This window comes from Tachyglossus aculeatus, chromosome 2 (assembly GCF_015852505.1).
Source record: "Tachyglossus aculeatus isolate mTacAcu1 chromosome 2, mTacAcu1.pri, whole genome shotgun sequence".
Taxonomy (NCBI): Eukaryota; Metazoa; Chordata; class Mammalia; order Monotremata; family Tachyglossidae; genus Tachyglossus; species Tachyglossus aculeatus.
The window spans coordinates 133,498,543-133,517,978 of NC_052067.1; the positions used below are offsets into that span (position 1 = coordinate 133,498,543).

Genomic DNA, 19,436 nt, shown 5'->3' on the forward strand with positions numbered 1-19,436 from the left:
CGCTCTAGCCGTGGGCGGTCCGGGCTCGGTGCTACTTCTGGCGGGCGGGGGGGGCCTCTCTGGGCACGCGGGGGCCCGCCCCGTGGGGGCGGCGGGGTCCGTCCTCTTGCTCCTCCCCCCCTGCAGGGGGCGCCGCGGCGGAGGGGTCGCCGCTCTAGCCGCGGGCGGTCCGGGCTCGGTGGTACTTCCGGCGGGCGGAGGGGGCCTCTCTGGGCGCGCGGGGGCCCGCCTCGTGGGGGCGGCGGGGTCCGTCCAATTGCTCCCCCCCCTGCAGGGGGCGCCGCGGCGGAGGGGTCGCCGCTCTAGCCGCGGGCGGTCCGGGCTCGGTGGTACTTCCTGCGGGCGGGGGTGGGGGACCTCTCTGGGCGCGCGGGGTCCGCCTCGTGGGGGCGGCGGGGTCCGTCCTCTTGCTCGTGCTCCTCCCCCCTGCAGGGGGGCGCCGCGGCGGAGGGGGGGGGGTCGCCGCTCTGGCCGCGGGTGGTCCGGGCTCGGTGGTACTTCCTGCGGGCGGGGGTGGGGGACCTCTCTGGGCGCGCGGGGTCCGCCTCGTGGGGGCGGCGGGGTCCGTCCTCTTGCTCCTGCTCCTCCCCCCTGCAGGGGGCGCCGCGGCGGAGGGGGGGGGGTCGCCGCTCTGGCCGCGGGCGGTCCGGGCTCGGTGGTACTTCCGGCGGGCGGGCGGGGGGCCTCTCTGGGCGCGCGGAGGCCCGCCTCGTGGGGGCGACGGGGTCCGCCCTCTTGCTCCTCCCCCCTGCAGGGGGAGCCGCGGCGGAGGGGTCGCCGCTCTAGCCTCGGGCAGGCCGGGCTCGGTGGTACTTCCGGCGGGCAGGGGCCTCTCTGGGCGCGCGGAGGCCCGCCTCGTGGGGGCTGCGAGGGCCGAGGACGACGGGGGTCCGTCTTCCTCCTCTTCTTCTTCCTCTTCTTCCTCTTCCCGAGGATCCATGTTCGGCGAGGAGCCCCCCTGGTCCGATGAGGAGGAGGAGGAGGAGGAGGGTCCCGCGCCCCCCTTGGGCCGGCCGGGACGGGAAGCCCCCCGCCCGAGGGACCCGGGACCAACGCCCTCCAAGGTCAGGAGAAACCCCCCCCCCCCCATCATCATCATCATCATCATCATCATCAATCAATAACTATCTGGTAAGCGCTTACTGTGTGCAGAGCACTGTCCTAAGCGCTGTGGAGCTTACAGTAATAATAATAATAATGGCATTTATTCGCTCATTCACTCAGTTGTATTTCTGGAGCGCTTACTGTGCAGAGCACTGTTCTAAGCGCTGTGGAGCTTACAGTAATAAAGGCATTTATTCACTCATTAATTCAGCTGTATTTATTGAGCGCCTACTGCGGGCAGAGCACTGTTGTAAGCGCTGTGGAGCTTACAGTAATAATAATAATAATAATAATAATAATGGCATTTATTCACTGAGTTGTATTTATGGAGCGCTTACTGCGTGCAGAGCAGTGTTCTAAGCGCTGTGGAGCTTACAGTAATAATGGCATTTATTCACTCATTCATTCAGCTGTATTTATTGAGCGCCTACTGCGGGCAGAGCACTGTTCTAAGCGCTGTGGGGCTTACAGTAATAATGGTATTTATACACTCATTCATTCAGTTGTATTTCTGGAGCGCCTACTGCGTGCAGAGCACTGTTCTAAGCGCTGTGGAGCTTACAATAATAATAATAATGGCATTCACTCATTCATTCAGTTGTATTTATTGAGCGCTTACTGTGTGCAGAGCACTGTTCTAAGCGCTGGGGAGCTCACAATAATAATGGCATTTATTCACTCATTCATTCAGCTGTATTTATTGAGCGCCTACTGCGTGCAGGGCACTGTTCTAAGCGCTGTGGAGCTTACACTAATAATGGCATTTATACACTCATTCATTCAGTTGTATTTCTGGAGCGCCTACTGCGTGCAGAGCACTGTTCTAAGCGCTGTGGAGCGTACAATAATAATAATAATGACATTTATCCGCTCATTCAGTTGTATTGAGCGCTTACTGTGCGCAGAGCACTGTTCTAAGCGCTGTGGAGCTTACAATAATAATAATAATGGCATTCACTCATTCATTCAGTTGTATTTATTGAGCGCTTACTGCGCGCAGAGCACTGTTCTAAGCGCTGTGGCTGTGGCGCTTACAGTAATGGCATTTATTCACTCATTCATTCAGCTGTATTTATTGAGCGCCTACTGCGGGCAGAGCACTGTTCTAAGCGCTGTGGAGCTTGCACTAATAATGGCATTTATACACTCATCCATTCAGTTGTATTTCTGGAGCGCCTACTGCGTGCAGAGCACTGTTCTAAGCGCTGTGGAGCTTACAACAACAATAATAATAATAATAATGGCATTTATTCACTCACTCATTAAGTTGTATTTATGGAGCGCTTACTGTGTGCAGAGCACTGTTCTAAGCGCTGTGGAGCTTACAGTAATAATGGCATTTATTCACTCATTCATTCAGCTGTATTTTTTGAGCGCCTACTGCGTGCAGAGCACTGTTCTAAGCGCTGTGGAGCTTACAATAATAATAATAATGGCGTTTATTCGCTCATTCATTCAGTTGTATTGAACGCTTGCTGGGTGCAGAGAACTGTTTTAAGCGCTGTGGAGCTTACAATAATAATAATAATGGCATTTATTCACTCATTCAGCTGTATTTCTGGAGCGCTTACTGCGTGCAGAGCACTGTTCTAAGCGCTGTGGAGCTCACAGTAATAATGGCATTTATTCACTCATTCACTCAGTTGTATTTCTGGAGCGCTTACTGCGTGCAGAGCCCTGTTCTAAGCGCTGTGGAGCTTACAATAGTAGTGGCATTTATTCACTCACTCATTCAGCTGTATTTATTGAGCGCTCACTGCGTGCAGAGCACTGTTCTAAGCGCTGTGGCGCTTACAGTAGTGGCATTTATTCACTCACTCATTCAGCTGTATTTATTGAGCGCCTACTGCGGGCAGAACACTGTTCTAAGCGCTGTGGGGCTTACACTAATAATGGTATTTATACACTCATTCATTCAGTTGTATTTCTGGAGCGCCTACTGCGTGCAGAGCACTGTTCTAAGCGCTGTGGAGCTTACAATAATAATGGCGTTTATTCGCTCATTCATTCAGTTGTATTTATTGAACGCTTGCTGTGTGCAGAGCACTGTTCTAAGCGCTGTGGAGCTTACAATAATAATAATGCATTTATTCACTCATTCAGCTGTATTTCTGGAGCGCTTACTGCGTGCAGAGCACTGTTCTAAGCGCTGTGGAGCTCACAGTAATAATGGCATTTATTCACTCATTCACTCAGTTGTATTTCTGGAGCGCTTACTGCGTGCAGAGCCCTGTTCTAAGCGCTGTGGAGCTTACAATAGTAGTGGCATTTATTCACTCACTCATTCAGCTGTATTTATTGAGCGCTCACTGCGTGCAGAGCACTGTTCTAAGCGCTGTGGCGCTTACAGTAGTGGCATTTATTCACTCACTCATTCAGCTGTATTTATTGAGCGCCTACTGCGGGCAGAACACTGTTCTAAGCGCTGTGGGGCTTACACTAATAATGGTATTTATACACTCATTCATTCAGTTGTATTTCTGGAGCGCCTACTGCGTGCAGAGCACTGTTCTAAGCGCTGTGGAGCTTACAATAATAATGGCGTTTATTCGCTCATTCATTCAGTTGTATTTATTGAACGCTTGCTGTGTGCAGAGCACTGTTCTAAGCGCTGTGGAGCTTACAATAATAATAATGCATTTATTCACTCATTCAGCTGTATTTCTGGAGCGCTTACTGCGTGCAGAGCACTGTTCTAAGCGCTGTGGAGCTCACAGTAATAATGGCATTTATTCACTCATTCACTCAGTTGTATTTCTGGAGCGCTTACTGCGTGCAGAGCCCTGTTCTAAGCGCTGTGGAGCTTACAATAGTAGTGGCATTTATTCACTCACTCATTCAGCTGTATTTATTGAGCGCTCACTGCGTGCAGAGCCCTGTTCTAAGCGCTGTGGCGCTTACAGTAGTGGCATTTATTCACTCACTCATTCAGCTGTATTTATTGAGCGCCTACTGCGGGCAGAGCACTGTTCTAAGCGCTGTGGAGCTTACACTAATAATGGCATTTAGTCGCTCATTCATTCAGTTGTATTTCTGGAGCGCCTACTGCGTGCAGAGCACTGTTCTAAGCGCTGTGGAGCTTACAATAATAATAATAATGGCGTTTATTCGCTCATTCATTCAGTTGTATTGAACGCTTGCTGTGTGCACAGCACTGTTCTAAGCGCTGTGGAGCTTACAATAATAATAATAATGGCATTTATTCACTCATTCAGCTGTATTTCTGGAGCGCTTACTGTGTGCAGGGCACTGTTCTAAGCGCTGCGGAGCTTACAGTAATAATGGCCTTTATTCACTCATTCATTCAGCTGTATTTGTTGAGTGCCTACTGCGTGCAGAGCCCTGTTCTAAGCGCTGTGGAGCTTACAATAGTAGTGGCATTTATTCACTCATTCATTCAGCTGTATTTATTGAGCGCCTACTGCGTGCAGGGCACTGTTCTAAGCGCTGTGGAGCTTACACTAATAATGGCATTTATACACTCATTCATTCAGTTGTATTTCTGGAGCGCCTACTGCGTGCAGAGCACTGTTCTAAGCGCTGTGGAGCTTACAGTAATAGTGGCATTTATTCACTCATTCATTCACTTGTATTTCTGGAGCGGCTACTGCGTGCAAAGCACTGTTCTAAGCGCTGTGGAGCTTACAGTAATAATGGCATTTATTCACTCATTCATTCAGCTGTATTTATTGAACGCTTACTGCGTGCAGAGCACTGTTCTAAGCGCTGTGGAGCTTACAATAATAATGGCATTTATTCACTCATTCATTCAATTGTATTGAGCGCCTACTGCGTGCAGAGCACTGTTCTAAGCGCTGTGGAGCTTACAATAGTAATATTGACGTTTATTCACTCATTCATTGACTCAATCGTATTTATTGAGCGCTTACTGTGTGCAGAGCCCTGGACTAAGCGCTTGGGAAAGACAAGGCGGCACCAGAGACGGTCCCTATAATAGTAATAATAATGGTATTTGTTAAGCGCTTACTATTTGTTTATTTTACGTGTACATATGCATTCTATTTATTTTATTTTGTTAGTATGTTTGGTTTGGTTTCCCTTCAAGGCCCTACTGAGAGCTCACCTCCTCCAGGAGGCCTTCCCAGACTGAGCCCCTTCCTTCCTCTCCCCCTCGTCCCCCTCTCCATCCCCCCATCTCACCTTCTTCCCTTCCCCACAGCACCTGTATATATGTATACATGTTTGTACGTATTTATTACTCTGTTTACTTATTTATTTTACTTGTACATATCTATTCTATTTATTTTATTTTGTTAGTATGTGTGGTTTTGTTCTCTGTCTCCCCCTTTTAGACTGTGAGCCCACTGCTGGGTAGGGACCGTCTCTATATGTTGCCAACTTGTACTTCCCAAGCGCTTAGTGCAGTGCTCTGCACACAGTAAGCGCTCAATAAATACGATTGATTGATTGATTGATTGATTGTTCTCTCTCTCCCCCTTTTAGACTGTGAGCCCGCTGTTGGGTAGGGACCGTCTCTAGATGTCGCCAACTTGGACTTCCCAAGCGCTTAGTCCAGTGCTCTGCACACAGTAAGTGCTCAATAAATACGATTGATTGATTGACTGACTAAGCGCTTGGGAAGGACAAATCGGCACCAGATAGAGACGGTCCCTATTCATTCATTCATTCATTCAGTCGTATTTATTGAGCGCTTACTGTGTGCAGATCACTGGACTAAGCGCTTGGGAAGTACAAGTTGGCAACATTCATTCATTCAATCGTATTTATTGAGCGCTTACTGCGTGCAGAGCACTGTACTAGGCGCTTGGGAAGTACAAGTCGGCAACATGTAGAGTCAGTCCCTACCCAACAGCGGGCTCACAGGCTAGAAGGGGGAGACGGACAACAAAACAAAACATATTAACAAAATAAAATAAATAGAATAGTAAATGTGTACAAGTAAAATAAATAGAGTAATGAGTATGTACAAACATATATACTGTATACAGGTGCTGTGGGGAGGGGAAGGGCGGGAGGCGGGGGTACTGATAATAGTAGTGATGGCATTTATTAAGGGCTTACTGTGTGCCAAGCACTGTTCTAAGCGCAGGGGCGGATACAAGGTAATCAAGGTTGTCCCACGGGGTCTCCGAGTCTTCATCCCCATTTTCCAGATGGGGTCACCGTTGCCCAGAGAGGTTAACTGACAATTGGCGGAGCTGGGATTTGAACCCATGACCTCTGACTCCCAAGCCCGGGCTCTTTCCACTGTGCCACGCGGCTTCCTTATCCCTGCCCACTTGTACCGTCCGGAATCCTCCCCACCCCTGCCCACCTGTGCCATCCGGGACCTTCCTTCTCATTCATTCATTCAATCGTATTTATTGAGCGCTTACTGTGTGCAGAGCACTGGGCTAAGCGCTTGGGAAGTACTAGTTGGCAACATACAGAGACGGTCCCTACCCAACAACGGGCTCATCCTCCCTGCCCACGGTGCCACCCGGGACCCTCCCCATCCCTCCCTGCCCACCGTGCCATCCGGCACCCTCCCCATCCGCGCCCTGGGGTCCGCTCCATCCCTGCCCACGGTGCCACCCGGGACCCTTCCCATCCTCACCCCCGGGACGCCCCAGGGTCTGCTCCGTCCCTGCCCATGGGGCCTTCCGCCATCCACCCCTTGAGCACCCTGGGACCCTCCCATCCTCGCCCTCGAAGCGCCCCGGGATCCGCTCCATCCCTGCCCATGGTGCCACCTGGGACCAACACCCATTCTCCCCCCGCTTGGAGTGTCCCGGGATTCACTCCATCTTTGCCCACGGTGCCATCCGCCATCCACCCCATCCTCACCCCCTGAGTACCCCGGCATCCTCCCCATCCTTGCCCCCGGAACACCCCAGGATCCACTCTATCCTTGCCCACGGTGCCACCTGGGACCTACACCCATTCTCTCCCCCCTGGAGTGCCCTGGGACTCACTCCATCCCTGCCCACGGTGCCATCCACTCCGTCTTCACCCCCAGAGCGCCCCAGGAACGTCCTAATTCATGCCCCCAGGGTCACCCAGGATCTGCTCCACCCCTGCCCATGAGGCCACCTGAGATCCACCCCATCTTTGCCCTCGGAGTTCCCCGGGACCCTCCCCATCCTCACTCCCAAAGCACCCCGGCATCCACTCCATCCCTGCCCACGGTGCCCCCCGGGATCCACCCCAGTTTCACTCCCGGAGCCGCCTGGGACCCTCCCCATCCTCATTTCCGAAGCGCCCCGGGATCCGCTCCATCCCTGCCCAAGGTGCCACCCGGGATCCACCCCATCCTCGCCCCATGAGCTCCCCCGGACCCACTCCATCCTCTTCCACCAAGCCACAAAACGGAACCTACCTCATCCTTGCCCACGGGGCCACCCGGGGCCTACCCCAGCCTCGTCCGCGGAACCACCCCCGGGCACCCACCTCATCCTCTCCCTTCCCTCCTTCCCGAACCACTCGAGCTTCTCAGCCCCACCACTGTGGTAGCCATCGTTGTGTTTATTAAGTGCCTACAATACAGTGTTCAATCGTGTTGCGTTCTCCTAAACAGTACGGTGGTCTGCACCCAGTAAGCGCTCAGAAAATAGCATTAATTGATTGAATGCTTTCCTGAGCACTAGGAGAGAGTACACCCAGGGGGACTCCCGTGGACCGGGTGGATGTGGGCCCGGGAACTAGCCGGGAAGCGGTCAGCTCCCGAAATGGGCGGCTGGATGCGGTGGTGCCCGGGGATGGGGTGGGAGGTCCCCGGATGGCACTGATTCCCCCTCTGTCCTCTGCCCCCCTCTCCCCCAGCCCCACAGGGGCCGCAGAGAGCGGAGGCTCCTGGCCGTGCTTCAGAAGCTGGAGGCCGCGGCCCTGCCCCGCCAGCCGTCCCCGGGCCCGCCCTGTGGCTCCGAGGGCGCTGACTCCGACGACTCCTCCGGGGAGGAGGCCCGGGCCAGAAAGAGGAAACCCAAGAAGAAAAGGCCGAACCTAGGGGCCGGGCCCCCAGACCTCCCTTCCCCGGAGGCCAGCAAGAAACGGAGACGAAAACAAGGTACCCAGAGGTGGGGAATTCCTGTTCCGGGGGTTGCCTTATTCTCTTCTTTCTCCCCGTCTCACCCCTCCACAGAGGGCCAGGCTCCTCCGAGGGGAGGGCGGGGGAAATGTCGATTTTTGCTTCCCCCTCCCAGTCTCTCAAGTCCATAACCTTGGCATTATTCATTCCGCTCAGTAAATGCGATTTATTGAGCACTTACTGTGTGCAGAGCGCTATAGTAAGCGCTTGGGAAGTTCAAATTGGCAACATGTATCATTACCCTGACTCTTCCGTCTCCTTCAACCTGCACATTCAGTCAGTCACCAAATCCTGCAGATTGTCCCCTCACAAGACTTGTAGAATCCTCCCCGTCCAAATTGCCACCCCGTCCAAACTCGACTACTGCATCAGCCTCCTCGCTGACCTCCCCAACTCTAGCCTCTCCCCTCTCCCATCCATACTCCATTCTCCGGCGTAGGGCATTTCTCTAAAACACCGCTCAGCACGCCCTCGTCCCCACTCCTCAGAAACCTCCAAGGTGACCCGTCTTTCTCCACGTCAAGCGGAGACTCGCAGCCATCAGTTGTCCACGCTCTCCATCTGCTCTTTCCCCGTGCCTTATCTTCGCTCGTCTCCTTCCGCAACCCGGCCTGCCCTCCGAAGCGTTAGTCGTTCATTCGATCGTATTTATTGAGCGCTCACTGTGCGCAGAGCACTATACTGAGCGTTGGGAAGTCCCGGGCTCGGCGGGCAGCGGGCGCCCGATCAGTACTGTTGGGGGATTCTTTCTCCTGCAGGCGCCCCAGCCCCTGTAGAGGAAGCCCCCACCCCAGGCGTCCCTGGCGCCACGGGAAGCCGAGAGCCTAAGGAGGGGGCGGCTGGGCCTCAGCCCCCCGACCGCCCGCTTAGCCGGAAACAGTGGCGGAACCGTCAGAAGAACAAGAAGAGGAACAAGAACAAGTTCCAGCCCCCGGGGAGACCGCCCACGGACGCCGCATCCGGCCCGGCCCTCGAGACCCCCCCGGCCCCCGAGGAGCCGGGCTCGGAGTCCGAGTCCCGGGCGGACGCCCTGAGGGCCCGGATGGAGCGGCGGCTGGAAGGGGCCAGGTTCCGCTGCCTCAACGAGCAACTGTACACGGGCCCCAGCTCCGCCGCCCGCCGCCTCTTCCAGGACGACCCCGACGCCTTCCAGATCTACCACCGAGGCTTCCAGGCCCAGCTCCGGCGCTGGCCCCTGCGGCCCGTGGAGGCCATCGTCCGAAACCTGCGCCGCCGGTCAGTCGGTATGGGGGCGGGGGGAGGGCCCGCGGCGGGGGACAGGGCCGGAGCGTCACCCCCCGACCGTCCCCCTAGGTCCGCGTCCCTCGTGGTGGCCGACTTCGGCTGTGGAGATTGCCAGCTGGCCTCCAGCATCCGCAACCCCGTGCACTGCTTCGACCTGGCGGCGCTGGACCCCCGCGTCGTCGTCTGTGACATGGCCAAGGTCAGCGCGCGGGCTTGGGTCCCCGGCGGCTCTTCGGCCCGACCCCCCCCCCCCCCCCCAAGACCGTGGCCGTCCCGCCTCAACCGGCCTCTCCCCGCTTCAGGTGCCCCTGGAGGATGCCTCCGTGGACGTCGCCGTCTTTTGCCTGTCGCTGATGGGAACCAACATAAGGGACTTCCTGGAGGAGGCCAACCGCGTGCTGAAGCCGGGGTACACGGGCCGGGGCAGCGACGGGGAGGGTGAAGGGGGGTTGGCGGGGAAGCGGGACCAAAGTCAGGGCACACACTCCACCCCCCCCAGAAAGCTGCGCCCTATTCACCCCAGCTTTCTCCCGGGAGTTCCTGTCATTCATTCCATTCAGTCGTATTTATTGAGTGCTTACTGTGTGCAGAGCACTGTACTAAGCGCTTAGGAAGTACAAGTCGGCAACTCTCACCACTGCTTCTCTCCTAGGGGGCTGCTAAAAGTGGCCGAGGTGGCTAGCCGCTTTGAGGACGTGCGGGCTTTCCTGGGCTCCCTGGCCCAACTCGGCTTTAAGAGCGTCTCCAAGGTGAGGTTCCCCACCCCCGTGTGTCCACCGGACTCGGTTCCCGCTGGTTGGTGGAGCGGGCTGTCCCTCCCCTGCCTTCTGATGCCAGGACAGGGCCGCCCTGAGCCCCGGCAGCCGGGACAAGGAGGCAGCAAGACAGGCGGAAACGATCTGTGCGGGCGAATGAAGTATAGAGGGGAGAGGCCGGAGGCAGGGAGGTACCGAGGAGGCCGTTGCTTTGCCCCAAGGTCTTCTCCTTCTCAGCCACCTCACGCAGACCCCTTCAGGGTGCCCACCAGCCTGCCACCTTCTCCACCGTAAGCCTGGGGAGCGGGAGGATGGAAGAGAGAGGAAAGTAAGAGGGCACCCAAAAGCAGGGCCGTCCTACTTTGTCCCCTCCCAAGCCGTGTGCCGGGCATCCAGAGACGAGGACGGTGTCGATGCCCGCGAAAGGGTTGTCCCCTCGAAAAGGACAGATCCTCTCCTGAGACTCCAGCCCCGAGAGGCTGCGTGGGGGAGTCGATGCCGGGGCTGGGCATCTTCCCACCGGAGCCTGGAGTGTATCGAGCGAGGGGGCGGCGTGAAGGGCACGAAATAGGTCTCCGGGCATAGGACCCCGTCTCGGCCGGAGTGGACGCAGCAGTGCCGTGCTGCAGCCCCGGGACCTGGCGCGGGGGAGGCTGGCTTAGAAACTGCTGCGGTGTTTGTTGGCCGGCTGGTTTCTGGCCCTACTGCTGGCTCTTCTCTGCCCACCCCACCGATGGGCATCCAGAGGCGAGCCGGGGCCCCGAGCTTTTGGAGGTGAGCCATCCGGCAGCGTGGCTCAATGGAAAGAGCCCAGGCTTGGGAGTCAGAGGTCACGGGTTCTAATCCCAGCTCCGCCAATCGTCAGCCGTGTCACTTCGGGCAAGTCACCTCGCTTCTCTGGGCCTCAGTTACCTTATCCGGAAAATGGGGGTGAAGACCGTGAGCCCCACGTGGGACGATCTGATCACCTTGTATCCTCCCCGGCGCTTAGAACAGTGCTTTGCATGGAGTAAGCACTTAACAAATGCCACCGTTATTATTATCCGGAGCCGCCGCAGAAGGCGTCTCAGCCCTTCGCCGGCCTGGGGTCTGCTCAGCTCCTCGCCCCTCTCTGCCCCGCAGTGGGGAGATGATGGGGCCCACGGGTGGTAGAGACAGACTGGGGCCCACAGCGTAGCGGCAGGGGGAAGAGTCAGAGCTCACCGGTTGGGGTGGGATGGTTTAGGTACGGTGGCCCGCCCTGCCTACAACGTGAGTGGCTTCATCTCCTCGGTGCCAAGCCGCGGAAGCCACGGCTCTCCCGGCCCCCGCAGAGGGAACCCCTACGATCTCCACCCTGTTGGGCTTGGAGCGAAAAGAGCCGGCATTTTGGGCCCGAAAGGCGGGAGGGGGAAGGAGAGGACTAGGACGGGGGCCCTCACTCCTGTCCTGTCCTCTCCTTGGTCCCCAGGACCTGACCAACAGCCACTTCTACCTCTTCGATTTCCGCAAGACTGGCCCCCCTCAGGCCAAGGGGCGGCTGCCGGGCCTGGCTCTGCGGCCCTGCGTCTACAAGCGCCGATAACCCGTCCCACGCCGTCCCCCCCGGGGGTGCGAGAGAATGTCTGAGCAGGTGAGTGTGCCCCTGGGCCTCGGGTGCCACCCTGGGTGTGTCTGTGTGTCCTCTGCTGAGCCTGGGGAGGGGGACGACGACGACGGGGGGCCCACCGGGGTTGCAAGTGTGACTACAGGTCTTCCTACCGCGTCGGTTACCGGGAAGCCAGGGAGGAGGATGGCGGCCGAGGACCCTTCCCCCAAATGAGAGCCTCCTGCGGAAAATAAAAAGCTGACTGGAACCTGCCTCCGCCTTCCCGTCTTTCCCCTTCTCTTCCCTTCCACAGCGTGGCCTAGTGGAAAGAGCACGGGCCCGGGAGTCCCAACTCTGTCTCTTACCATACTTCATGCTGCTGCCCGGATTGTCTTTGTCCAGAAACGCTCTGGGCATATCACTCCCCTCCTCAAAAATCTCCAGTGGCTACCAATCAATCTGCGCATCAGGCAGAAACTCCTCACCCTGGGCTTCAAGGCTGTCCATCACCTCGCCCCCTCCTACCTCACCTCCCTTCTCTCCTTCTGCAGCCCAGCCCGCACCCTCTGCCGCTAATCTCCTCACCGTACCTCGTTCTCGCCTGTCCCGCAGTCGACCCCCGGCCCACGTCATCCCCCGGGCCTGGAATGCCCTCCCTCTGCCCATCCGCCAAGCTAGCTCTCTTCTCCTCTTCAAGGCCCTACTGAGAGCTCACCTCCTCCAAGAGGCCTTCCCAGATTGAGCCCCTTCCTTCCTCTCCCCCTCGTCCCCCTCTCCATCCCATCTTACCTCCTTCCCTTCCCCACAGCACCTGTATATCTGTATATATGTTTGTACATATTTATTTTATCTATTTTACCTGTACATATCTATTCTATTTATTTTATTTTGTTAGTATGTTTGGTTTTGTTCTCTGTCTCCCCCTTTTAGGCTGTGAGCCCACTGTTGGGTAGGGACTGTCTCTTTATGTTGCCAACTTGTACATCCCAAGCGCTTAGTACAGTGCTCTGCACACAGTAAGCACTCAATAAATACGATTGATTGATTACCTCCTACATTATTCATTCACTCATTCAATCGTATTGAGCGCTTACTGTGTGCAGAGCCCTGTACTAAGCGCTTGGGAAGTCCAAGTCGGCAACTTATAGAGACGGTCCCTACCCAACAGTGGGCTCACAGGCTAGAAGGGGGAGACAGAGAACAAAACAAAACGTATTAACAAAATAAGTAGAATGAATATGTACAAATAAAATAGAGTAATAAATATGTACAAACATATATACATATTTATGTGGAGCAAATCTCTGAACTGCTCCGAACCTCAGTTTCCTCATCTGTAAAATGGGGATTAAACGGAGAAGCAGCGTGGCTCAGTGGAAGGAGCCCGGGCTTGGGAGTCAGAGGTTGTGGGTTCTAATCCCGACTCCGCCACTTGTCAGCTGTGTGACTTTGGGCAGGTCACTTCACTTCTCAGTGACCTCACCTGTAAAATGGGGGTGAAGACTGTGAGCCCCACGTGGGACAACCCGATCGTCTTGTATCCCCCCCAGCGCTTAGAACAGTGCTTCGCACGTAGTAAGCACTTACGAAATACCATCGTTATTCATCATCATCAATCGTATTTATTGCGCGCTTACTATGTGCAGAGCACTGTACTAAGCGCTTGGGAAGTACAAATTGGCAACATATAGAGACAGTCCCTACCCAGCAGTGGGCTCACAGTCTAAAAGGGGGAGACAGACAACAAAACCAAACATACTAACAAAATAAAATTTTGTTAAAATAATAAATAAATAAATAAAATAATATTGTTATTATTATTAAATGCCCAATCTCCTTCCCTCTTAGACTGTGAGCCCCACGTGGGACGGGGACTGATTGGGCGGTACGTATCCCGGTGCTTGGCACGTAGTAAGCACTTAAATACCGTTGTCACCATCACAGGTCAGGTGCGCGTCAAGAACGCAAGCAGAGGCCCGTAGAGGCCGGGAGCTGCAGCTCGGGCCAAACGGCCACGGACGCCCCGCCCCGCCACGACCCACCACCCAAGGCTTCTGGAAAACGGGACTTGGAGCACAAGGCCGCCTACGGATCTGCCGTAGAAAAGGAGGAGGAGAGGAGCGGAGCCCCCTCCCTCCCTCCCTCTCTTTTCCTAAAACGAGGATCAGCGCTCCACAGGACAGGCGTGTCGGTGGCAGGGCAGGGTGGAGGATGGGAAGATAGGGCGAGGGGTCGGTCAGGGTCACTCCCCTGGACCGCTGAGAGGGGCCGAGCCCCCTCCGTTTCTCAGCTGTAGGAAATAAAAACTGCGGGCTACCTGCCTCCCCTTTTGCCGCCTCTCCCTGTCACCCTCCTCGCCCCTCCTCCCTCAGGCTGGCTCCAGTTTGGTCCTGCGCTCTCGGGAAGAAATTGATCCCAGCGATGCTGCTCCCGAAGTTGGGGTGGAGGACCGAGGCACCGAGGTTGAGGAATGGGGAGTCGTAGCCCAGGCCCTGCCGCTCCTCTGGGCCTGTAAGTGCCCCGATGCGGGCAGGGGTTGGTGTGTCAGCCTTCCACACTAATGGACTGTTTCCTCCCCCGAACGTGGCATCTTAGAGCAACAGCGTGACCTGATGGAGAGAGCTTGGGCAAGGGAGGCGTGGGGCCTGAGTTCTAATGCTGACACCACCACTGCATTCACTCAGTTGTATTTATCGAGTGCTTACCGGGTGCAAAACACTGTAATAGTAATGGTATTTGTTAAGCGCTTACCATGTGCCAAGCAGTGTTCTAAGCACTAGAATAATAATACTAATAATGATGGTATTTAAGCCCTTACTATGTGCCACGCGCTGTTCTAAGCGCTAAAGTAATGATAATGATGGTATTTGTTAATCAATCAATCATATTTATTGAGCACTTACTATGTGCAGAGCACTGTACTAAGCGCTTGGGAAGTACAAATTGGCAACATATAGAGACAGTTCCTACCCAATGTGCCAAGCACTAGGGGAGATACGAGGTCTTACCCATTTTACCCATTTTACAGATGAGGTCACTGAAGCCCAGAGAAGTTAAAAGTGACCCGAGCTCTTTGCCACCAAGTCACGCTGCTTCTCTAAGAGTGCCATATAACACATTTTCAGTTCAAATGTATTAAGTGTTTACTGTGTGCAGGGTACTGTACTAAGTGCTTATTCTATTTTACTAATGATGTGTTTATAGCTATAATCCTACTTATTCTGATGGTATTGACACCTGTCTACTTGTTTTGTCGTCTTTCTCCCCCTTCTAGACTGTGAGCCCGTTGTTGGGTAGGCATCATCTCTGTATGTTAGAGAAGCAGCATGGCTCATTGGAAAGAGCCCGGGCTTTGGAGTCAGAGGTGATGGGTTCAAATCCCGGCTCTGCCAATTGTCAGCTGTGTGACTTTGGGCAAGTCACTTGACTTCTCTGTGCCTCGGTCACCTCATCTGTAAAATGGGGATGAAGACTGTGAGCCCCCTGGGGGACAACCCGATCACCTTGTAACCTCCCCAGCGCTTAGAACAGTGCTGTGCACATAGTAAGCACTTAATAAATGTCATTATTATTATTATATGTTGCCGATTTGTACTTCCCAAGTGCTTAGTACAGTGTTCTGCACATAGTAAGCGCTCAATAAATATGATTGAATGAATGAATAATAGTGTTGGTATCTGTTAAGTGCTTACTATGTGCCAAGCACTGTTCTAAGCACTGGGATAGGTACATGGTAATCAAGGTTGTCCCACATGGGGCTCACAGTCTTAATCCCCATTTTACCGATGAATGAACTGAGGCCCAGAGAAGTGAAGTGACTTGCCCAAAGTCACACAGCTGACAAGTGGCAGCGTCGGGATTAGAACCCATGGCCTCTGACTCCCAAGCCCGGGCTCTTCCCACTGAGCCACGCTGCTTCTCTTACCCTTCTCTTGTCCGAAGTCACACAGTTGACAAGTGGTGGAGCCGGGATTGGAACCCAATAAAAGCTCAATAAATTCACTTAACCTCCCCATGCCTCAGTTTCCCCAGCTGTAAACTGGAGGTAATAATACCTGATCCCTACCTTGCAGGGGTGTTCATTCATTCAGTCATTCAATCGTATTTATTGAGCGCTTACTGTGTGCAGAGCACTGTACTAAGCGCTTGGGGTGTTGTGAGGAATAAGAATGTAAGGCACTTTGGTTCTAAAAGCACCACCTGGAAATGCAATTTTGCAGAAGCAGTCGGGTGTAGTGGAAAGAGCACAGGCCTGAGAGACAGAAAGTCATGGGTTCTAATCCCACCTCCGCCTCTTGGCTGCTGTGTGACCTTGGGCGAGGCTCTTAACTTCTCTGGGCCTCAGTCCCTGAAAAATAGGGCTCCAATACCCATCCTCCTGCCTCCTTCAATGGTGGGACAGGGACTGCCTTTGTCCCGACTGACTGAGCTCTACCTCAGCGCTCAGAGCAGCGTTTGAAACATAGTGAGCGCTGAAAAAGAATGTCAGAAAAGGGCCCTGGCTTAGAACAGCGTTTTGCACATAGTAGCCACGCTGCTACTACTCTGTGCCTCAGTGACCTCATCTGTTGAATGGGGTGAAGACTGTGAGCCGCACCTGGGAAAACCTGATTACCTTGTATCCCCGCTAGCGCTTAGAACAGTGCCTGGCACAGAGTAAGCGCTTAACAAATGGCATCGTTATTATTAATTATTAATCCCGCCCCCGCTGCTTATCTGCTGGGTGACCTTGCGCGAGTCACTTTGCCCCTCCAGGCCTCAGTTTCCTTATCTGGAAAGTGGGCTATATATCTATAATTCTATAATAATAATAATGGTGGTATCTGTTAAGCGCTTACTATGTGCAACGCACTGTTCTAAGCGCTGGGGTGGTTACAAGGTGATCAGATGGTCCCACGTGGAGCTCGGTTTTAATCCCCATTTTACAGAGGAGGGAACTGAGGCACAGAGAAGTTAAGTGACTTGCCCAAAGTCACACAGCTGGAAGTTGGCAGAGCCAGGGTTCGAACCCATGACCTCTGACTCCAAAGCTCGGGCTCTTTCCACTGAACCATGCTGCTTCTATAATTCTATATATTGTGTGGATAGCTATAATCCTATCTATTGTGAGGATATTGACGCCTGTCTGCTTGTTTTGTTGTCTGTCTCCCTGCTTCTAGACTGTCAGCCCATTGTTGGGTGGGGACTGTCTTGGCTGCCGACTTGTACTTCCCAAGCGCTTAGTACAGTGCTCTGCACACAGCAAGCTCTCAGTAAGTATGAGTAAATGAACAGTAAGCTTGTTGGGTAGGGACCGTCTCTATATGTTGCCAACTTGTACTTTCCAAGTGCTTAGTCCAGTGCTCTGCACACAGTAAGTGCTCAATAAATGAATGAATGAATGAATAAATACGATTGAATGAATGAAATGAACAAATGCCATCATTATAATAAATAAGATTGAATGAATGAAGTGGCCAGGAAAGGATCTGTCTTTGAAGTTTTCCATGGTGCCCTGGCGGAAGTGCCTCGGGGTGGGAAGGAAGGGAGTTCATTCCTTCATTCAGTCATATTTATTGAGCGCTTACTGTGTGCAGAGCACTGTACTAAGCGCTTGGGAAGTACAAGTTGGCAGCATATAGGGACAGCCCCTACCCAACAACGGGCTCACAGTCTAGAAGGGGGAGACAGACAACAAAACAAGTAGACAGGTGTCATTACCGTCAGAATAAGTAGAATTATAACTATATGCACATCGTAGCTCAGTGAAAAGAGCCTGGGCTTGGGAGTCAGAGGTCACAGGTTCTAATCCCGTCTCTGCCATTTGTCAGCTGTGTGACTTTGGACAAGTCACTTCACTTCTCTGGGCCTCAGTTCCCTCATCTGTAAAATGGGGATGAAGACTGAGCACCACTTGGGACAACCTCATTACCTTGTATCGCCCCAGCGCTTAGAACAGTGCTTGGCACATAATAATCGCTTAATAAATACCAATAATGATTATTATTATCATTAATAAAATTAATATAGCAGTAAATATGTACAAGAGGGAGTGCGCCGGCGCAGTTCGGTCTTTGACGTTTTCCGTGGTGCCCTGGTTGGGTAAGGAAGGGACTGCGCCTGCGCACTCGGTCTTTGAAGTTTTTCGTGGTGCCCTGGCGGAAGTTCCGGGAGGGGAAGGAAGGGAAGGCGCATGCGCAGCTTGGTCTTTGAAGTTTTCAGTGGCGCCCTGGTGGGGGAAGGAAGGGAGTGCGCCTGCGCAGTTCGGTCTTTGACGTTTTCCGTGGTGCCCCTGCGGAAGTTCCGCGAGGGGAAGGAAGGGAAGGCGCCTGCGCAGTTCGGTCTTTGACGTCTTCAGTGGTTCCGGGTGGGGGGGGGGGAGAGGAAAGGAAGGGGAGGCGCCTGCGCAGTTCGGTTTTTGAAGTTTTCAGTGGTGCCCTGGTGGGGGAAGGAAGGGAGTGCACCTGCGCAGTTCGGTCTTTGACGTTTTCCGTGGTGCCGGGGGGGGGGGGGGGGGGGGAGGGAAGGCGCTTGCGCAGTTCGGTCTTTGACGCTTTCCGTGGTGCCCTGGCGGAAGTTCCGGGGGGGGGGGGGGGGGAGGAAGGGAAGGCGCCTGCGCAGTTCGGTTTTTGACGCTTTCCGTGGAGCCCTGGTGGGGTGGGAAGGAAGGGAAGGCGCCTGCGCAGTTCGGTCTTTGACGCTTTCCGTGGTGCCCTGGTGGGGGAGGGGGAGGGAGGAAGGGAAGGCGCCTGCGCAGCTCGGTCTTTGACGCTTTCCGTGGTGCCCTAGTGGGGTGGGAAGGAAGGGAAGGCGCCTGCGCAGCTCGGTCTTTGACGCTTTCCGTGGTGCCCTAGTGGGGTGGGAAGGAAGGGATTTCATGATAATTCACGTCATTTATTTATTTTATTTTACTTATACATATCTATTCTATTTATTTTATTTTGTTAGTATGTTTGGTTTTGTTCTCTGTCCCCCCCTTTTAGACTGTGAGCCCACTGTTGGGTAGGGACTATCTCTGTATGTTGCCAACTTGTACTTCCCAAGCGCTTAGTACAGTGCTCTGCACACAGTAAGCGCTCAATAAATACGATTGATGATGATGATGATGAAGGGAAGGCGCCTGCGCAGTTCGGTTTTTGACGCTTTCCGTGGTGCCCTGGTGGGGTGGGAAGGAAGGGAAGGCGCCTGCGCAGTTCGGTCTTTGACGCTTTCCGTGGCGCCCTGGTGGGGGAGGGGGAGGGAGGAAGGGAAGGCGCCTGCGCAGCTCGGTCTTTGACGCTTTCCGTGATGCCCTAGTGGGGTGGGAAGGAAGGGAAGGCGCCTGCGCAGTTCGGTCTTTGACGTTTTCCGTTGTGCCCTGGTGGGAGGAGGGAAGGGAAGGCGCCTGCGCAGTTCGACCTTTGACGCTTCCCGTGGTGCCCTGGCGGAAGTTCCGGGTGGGGAAGGAAGGGCAGGCGCCTGCGCAGTTCGGTCTTTGACGTTTTCCGTGGTGCCCTGGTGGGGGGGCGGGGCCCGGAAGGGAAGGCGCCTGCGCAGTTCGACCTTTGACGCTTTCCGTGGTGCCCTGGCGGAAGTTCCGGGAGGGAGGGGAAGGAAGGGAAGGCGCCTGCGCCGTTCGACCCTTGACGCTTTCCGTGGTGCCCTGGCGGAAGTTCCGGGAAGGAGGGAGGGGAAGGAAGGGCAGGCGCCTGCGCAGTTCGGTCTTTGACGCTTTCCGTGGTGCCCTGGTGGGGGGGGG

The 19,436-nt window shown here is 54.6% G+C and overlaps 2 protein-coding genes across 2 annotated transcripts; one reads left to right on the top strand and one right to left on the bottom strand.

Moving 5' to 3' along the window:
* Positions 1 to 154: 154 nt before the first annotated feature.
* Positions 155 to 940, bottom strand: LOC119942358 (basic salivary proline-rich protein 1-like). The gene has a single exon (XM_038763113.1). The coding sequence runs from the start codon at positions 938 to 940 to the stop codon at positions 155 to 157; it is 786 nt and encodes a 261-aa protein (XP_038619041.1).
* RRP8 (ribosomal RNA processing 8) lies at positions 276 to 13,963 on the top strand. The gene is made up of 9 exons (XM_038741683.1): positions 276 to 329; positions 934 to 1,064; positions 7,888 to 8,131; positions 8,911 to 9,388; positions 9,467 to 9,596; positions 9,700 to 9,806; positions 10,050 to 10,146; positions 11,603 to 11,764; positions 13,664 to 13,963. Exons 2-8 carry the CDS (start codon positions 939 to 941, stop codon positions 11,714 to 11,716), a joined length of 1,296 nt encoding a protein of 431 aa, XP_038597611.1. The 5' UTR covers positions 276 to 329; positions 934 to 938; the 3' UTR covers positions 11,717 to 11,764; positions 13,664 to 13,963.
* The last annotated feature ends 5,473 nt before the right edge of the window (positions 13,964 to 19,436 follow it).

Bases quoted from the DNA above. Each gene is read 5' to 3' on its own strand.
- RRP8 (XM_038741683.1), top strand. From the start codon at position 939: ATGTTCGGCGAGGAGCCCCCCTGGTCCGATGAGGAGGAGGAGGAGGAG. The intron at 9,389-9,466 runs GTCAGTCGGTAT...CCGTCCCCCTAG, and splicing joins GTCCGAAACCTGCGCCGCCG to GTCCGCGTCCCTCGTGGTGG. The intron at 10,147-11,602 runs GTGAGGTTCCCC...CTTGGTCCCCAG, and splicing joins GCTTTAAGAGCGTCTCCAAG to GACCTGACCAACAGCCACTT.
- LOC119942358 (XM_038763113.1), bottom strand. From the start codon at position 940: ATGGATCCTCGGGAAGAGGAAGAAGAGGAAGAAGAAGAGGAGGAAGAC.